General features: G+C 38.6%; 1 protein-coding gene across 1 annotated transcript; it reads left to right on the forward strand.

Moving 5' to 3' along the window:
• The first annotated feature begins 3578 nt into the window (after nt 1–3578).
• On the forward strand, nt 3579–5114 carry LOC112199826 (zinc finger protein CONSTANS-LIKE 5). Its single transcript, XM_024340786.2, has 2 exons — nt 3579–4363; nt 4454–5114. Exons 1-2 carry the CDS (start codon nt 3671–3673, stop codon nt 4835–4837), a joined length of 1077 nt encoding a protein of 358 aa, XP_024196554.1. The 5' UTR covers nt 3579–3670; the 3' UTR covers nt 4838–5114.
• The last annotated feature ends 1085 nt before the right edge of the window (nt 5115–6199 follow it).

Below are 6199 nucleotides of genomic sequence, written 5' to 3' on the forward strand. Positions count from 1 at the left end.
AATTATGATGTTACTTTAATCTCGCTATTTATTATTGATTTGAAATTATTTTAATGTGTGGAACACATTGATTTAATTGAATTATCATGAGATTCTCCAAGTACGGTTGGGAATCGTACTCGTGATTCATTGGCGAGATTTTGGGGAAGTTTTATGGATTTTGGCTTTTGGTTTTCACAGTGTTTTCTTTCACCATACTTGGGTTGCTTTATTTTAGTTGTCCTCCTCACATGAGTTGCAGTCGAGGCTTCTCCTCACTTACTTTGTTGTATGGTGATTCCTTATTCCCCATACTCTACTGTTACTTGACTAGCGAGGCTGGTATGTTTTCACGAGATTTCGAGCTTAAAGAAATATGTTTTATAAACGTTGCATGCATCGAGATTTTGTAAATAATTCAAATTGAGTGAAAGTATTAAAGCTTGTTTCACTAAATTATTTTGTTTATTTATTTTTTGTCCACTTACACCAACGTGTTTTCCAATACTTTCCCCTGGGCCCTTCAGTTTCAAATACTTAATTTGCAGGCTAGATTAGTTGAGGTCGAGTGTACATGGAGAGGCATAATCAATATCGCAACGTCCATATCTTTATCTTACTTTTAATTTCTTATAAACTTTTTGTATTAGAATTGCTCTGATAACCTGTGGGATTAATGTTATCAAGTTGAGACTTGTACTTGTGAAATGGGTGATGTTGTGATTTGGGTAGCAGGGTGGCTCTAGATGAATAAGGATAGATTGTTTAGAAGTGTAAATGTGTTTCTAGTCTTGGGTAGTCCACTTTTAGGGGAAGTTCTGCCAAATTTTTGGTAGAATTTCTTCTAAGATGGACCCCGTAGGAACACATAGGATTTCAGGGTGAAATCCGGGGTATGTACTGTCAGGGTTCGCGGGTCAGGTCAGCTGGTTGAGAGAGAAAAGTTTCAGACTTTTCCAAAAACTTTCCAAAATTGGAAAGTGAATTTAATTTTCCAAAAATTCCTATTTACACTAAAATTTCCAAAAATGAAAATAACTTCCGCAAATCATAACTTGTTGATATGATCTCAGATTTTCACGTACCATATGTCCACGAACTCATATTGACACGCTCTAAGACTTTCGTGAAGGAAAGTTTTGGAGAAACTCAACGAATAAAAATTCAACTCTTAATCCCTCTAAAACAAAACATTTCGAGTAATTATTCATTTGAAATACTTCCACTTTACCCACAAAACAATTGAAAGGCACACAAAAACAATTAATCACACAAAAACACTACTGATTAATTCTTGAAATCATCCAAAATTAATAACGAAATTTGAGATATTACAAGTATAGGGTTACATATGATGAAATTAGAAGTGCATGAACACAACTGATTTAAGGTGTAAAGGTTAAGGAAGTAAATGAAATTAGCCCAAAAAGAAAGGTAAGCAATATGAATGAAAAAAACAAATAAATTATTTTTTGTATGAAGGCATGGCTAATATATTGATCTCAAGTCAAAATGACCATTACATATCCTTAAACTGCTATTCGATATGACAAATAAGAAGTTGTGGTGGTACCACGATATTATATTATATTATATTATACATATATATATATATATATACATATATATATATATATACATATATATATATATATATATATATATATATATATATATATATATATATATATATATATATATATAAGGATAGACCTCTCATTATACAACTAGTGCTCACTTAAAGAATGCAAGTTTATCATATATGACACAAGACATAGCAAAATAAGCACGAAAAAAACAAAACAATGCATAGGTCCCTAAAAAAAAGAGAGGAAATTATTAGAGAGAAAATCTAACTAAATAGTGGACCAAATGACCCTAAAGAAAGACATCCCTAAAATAGAGGCAATAGCCCAATAGCCTAAAGTTTGCCCTAGCCCGAGCCCAACAGTAAACAAGCCTAACACAACCTTTGCCGCATTGTTTATAGCTGCTAACAACAAACACGACAGCCCCACCGCTGCCATGAGGAACACCTCCACCACCACTCGACGCCACCACCTAAGCTCTCAGCGAAACTGTGCAGGACAGGACCCAACCCAAAAATGGACACAGATCCCGAGTGCACCAAGCCACCACCAGAAACCCACGTTGCCGACGACGATGCCACCGCCACTTTTGTTCCTCGAATTACTGCTGCCATCGTTGCCAAGCCGCCATCGATGTCTCATGCCTCAGCGCAGCATCGAGCTAGAATGTGGCGCCGATGCTGTCAACCTCCAAGCCAAAACAAATTGAACAACCACAAGCAAGGCCTTAGAAGCATGTCTGGCAATAGTCCTAACACCGCTCGACCAAGGCCAACACAGATGTTGGGCAACCACAGGACGAGTGTCGCTTGATTATGCCAGAAGACGCGCTAGGATTCTTGGGAGAAAAACAGTGCGGCTTTTTCTTTTCTTTTAGAGAAAACACATACATAAAGATAAATAAAACATTAGATCTACTTAATGCAATAATATTTCTCTCTAAATACTAAATGAGGTGCTAAATTCAAATCTTTCTTCCCTCAACGTCATGAAAGTTAAACAAATGAACAGTACGCAGAGTTGTATAATGATAGTACACAGTTAATTTTCCATCTTGATCATCTCAAAACAAATTGTCCTTCTTGATGCTTTCTATTTACGAAAGGCAACCATTACTCTTTTTTTCTTCTATTTATAGTGTAGATACAAATACCAATTTTCATGATCCACTTCAGTAACTGAAAATCTCACGTCAGCCATGTAGAAAGATCGAAGGAGTATTTCTTGCACAACTAATTAAGTTTATTTTATTCTCAAAAAAAAAAAAAAACTAATTAAGTTTATTTTAATAGAAAAACAGGATTATTAATATAGAGAGTGAATGTTCGCCTTTTAAAAAATTACATATAATTTTAATTTAGATTTAGTTTGGTGATTGAACAATAAAAAAAATATTCAACTAAGTTGCAAATCCTTTATATCACATTATATTCTATTTTAAAAGATATAAAAAAACAAAAATAGAAATTAAAAACATAAATGTTCTCTCTTAATTACACGAAATGCACAATCTTTTATTAAAAGTATCTAAATATAACTTTTTTTTTTTGTAACGATTTATCGATTCAATCCAATGCATTAATTTGACCCTATTTCATGCATTTAAGCAATTGTCGTATGGAGACGGTAACGATGACTCGATACACAGAACATGAGAAAATTAGGAAAAAAAATCTCGAATTTTAAAATTTTCATGAGAATCCATTTCAAAAAAAATTTCGTGAATTAATTCCGCGTCGTTGATCAACTTTTTAGTCTATCCGTCCAGCTGGGTCCCAGCAGCACAGGTCGGCACAGACAAATGACAACTACTACTCCGAAGCACTAATTAAATTTTCGATTAAAAAGAAAATGTAAATAACCAAATTTGGCGCCCTAAGATATAGTGGCGTACAGTCACCCACGTGTCCCTCTCCTATTCGTCGTCACCTAGATATCCTCCCCCACCCCCACCCCCACCCCCATTCTTCCCTCACTAAATAGATACTAGATAGACATCAAAGTCTTCTCTGCAAGTGAGCCTTGGCCTTCTCCCAGACAAAAAAAAAAAAAAAAAAACCACAGCAATAACATACTCTACAACGAACGACGCCGTTTTGGGTATGGGACTTCAAGCCGGTTGGACCCTGCCGGGGCTCACCCCCAAGCCCTGCGACACCTGCAAGTCGTCGCCGTCGGCCGTCTTCTGCCGCGCCGACTCGGCCTACCTCTGCCTGACCTGCGACTCCAAGATCCACTGCGCCAACAAGCTCGCGTCGCGCCACCAGCGCGTGTGGATGTGCGAGGTCTGCGAGCAAGCCCCGGCCGCCGTCACGTGCAAGGCCGACGCCGCCGCCCTCTGCGTCACGTGCGACGCCGACATCCACTCCGCCAATCCACTCGCGCGTCGCCACGAGCGCGTCCCCGTGGAGCCGTTCCTAGACTCGGCCGAGTCCATCGTCAAATCCACCTCGGCCGTTGGCCTCAGCGACGCCGCTTCGTCTCTTAAAAACGACGACGCCGATTCTCTGCTCATTCCCAACCTGAATTTCAGCTCCAAGTTCATTGACGCTCTCGACATCAAGCCCGGGGATATGTTCTTCCCGGAAATGGAATCGTTATTCGAACTCGATTACCCGAACCCGATCCAAAACTCCAGCTCGGGTATGGATAGCGTGGTTCCGGTTCAACCCGACCCGATTCCACCTCCTCCTGTGGTCAACCAACCCCCTCGTGAAAATTGCTTTGACATTGACTTCTGCCGAAACAAGCTGTCTTCCTCCTTCAGTTATCCAGCTCAGTCAATCAGCCAAAGCGTAAGTGTTACATCTTCCTTTTGTTTTTGCCGGAAAACAATTTGGCTTTTCTATACTGATTCTCCAGTTTAATTTTCCGATTTTCTGCAGGTCTCGTCGTCCTCCTTAGATGTGGGAGTTGTTCCCGACGGAAATTCACTGTCCGACATTTCATATCCGTTCATCCGAAACGTGAACCACAACGGCGTGGAATCCGGCGTAGCCGCTGCTCCGGCGACGGCGACGGCGATCCAGCTGAGCGGAGTGGATCGCGAGGCGAGAGTGATGAGGTACAGAGAGAAGAGGAAGAACCGCAAGTTCCAGAAGACAATCCGATACGCCTCCCGGAAAGCCTATGCCGAGACCCGGCCGAGAATCAAAGGCCGGTTCGCGAAACGCACCGAGACCGAAACGGAGGTGATGGATCGGATCTTTAACTCGGCGCCGGGGAGTTATATTGCAGACGCACAATACGGCGTCGTCCCGACGTTTTGATTGGTGGTGGTGGTGATGATCAGGTGCTTCGCGCATTTAGAATGGATTATATTATAGGCTTGTAATTGGGTAAGGGACTAAAAGGGTTGGTGTTAATTCTATGGGACTTTTGAGCTGCAGCGCTGGAGCCTAGACCGTTGTTTTTATATGTCTTATTTTTATTAAAAAAAGATCACGGATCTCTTTCTGAGTTCTGATTGGTTCAGTTCCTTCCTTCCTACCGACCTTTTTTTTTATTTTATCTTCATTATTAATGAAATGATGAATTATTTAGGGAGTGCCTGTCTCATGGGTTCTTTTTAAAATGCAACTGTTAACCGTCCGTGAATCTTTTTGTTCGTGGACTCAGAATCATGAACATCAAAGAATTCAATAGAAATCATTTTTTAGTTACATTAGAGAAGGTTAAGTCCTCCGGTGGTATTTACTTGTTCAGTAACTAATCAAGAAATTATATTAAGTTACCCTTTGATATAAATTTAACAGTACAAAATAAATCTTCTTGGATCTGAATTCAAACATGACGGAGCATAATGTTTTTACTCAATTTTTGAGCAGGTTAAATTGTCTCACTCTCTAGTCAATAATTTCTTCTTTTTTTTTTAGGTGTATGAGTTAAATTTAGATCTTATGCATAATGATTGTCATTGTAATTTAAAGGGTGAGCTGGGTTAATTGCAAATCTTTTTGAATGTAATATGATTATGAGGGCAGGTGCAATTTGCTATTATGTTAATACCACAATGTTAGTTATTTTCCTTATGTAGATAGTAGAACACTTATTGAGCAGGTAAGCATTACTATTAAATTGCCTCACTCTCCCTCAATACTTTCTTTTTTCGGGTGTGTGAGTTAATTTTAGATCTTATGCATAATGATTGACATTGTAATTTAATGGGTGAGCGGTTAATTGCAAATCTTTTTGAATGCAATATGATTATGAGGACAGGTGCAATTTGTTATTATGATAATACCACAATGTTGGTTATTATCCTTAATTTATTTTCATATACGTGTCTTTTCTTTTCCTTATTCGTAATTAATTACAACAATTTTTTTATTATTTGGTTATTTGTAAAGGTACCGACAGAAAAATTTCAATGGAATATCCTCAGAGAGCAATTTCCTGGTTCTTGTGGAACTTTCTTCCAGCAATCGGATAGGTCAACAATTTTAGGTTTAACTGCTTGGCTTTCCGAAAAAGTTGAAACATGCCTACATGTGTTTTTTGTTCAGCATTTTTGGCAAAACAATATCTAAATTTTTAAGACAATGCTGTGAAACGCACCCCTTGATAGTTTACTACACTTCTCACGTAACTTGCCCTCTTCTTATTTCTACACCCCAATGCTAGACATACGT

Source organism: Rosa chinensis, chromosome 4 (assembly GCF_002994745.2).
Source record: "Rosa chinensis cultivar Old Blush chromosome 4, RchiOBHm-V2, whole genome shotgun sequence".
NCBI classification, from domain to species: domain Eukaryota; kingdom Viridiplantae; phylum Streptophyta; class Magnoliopsida; order Rosales; family Rosaceae; genus Rosa; species Rosa chinensis.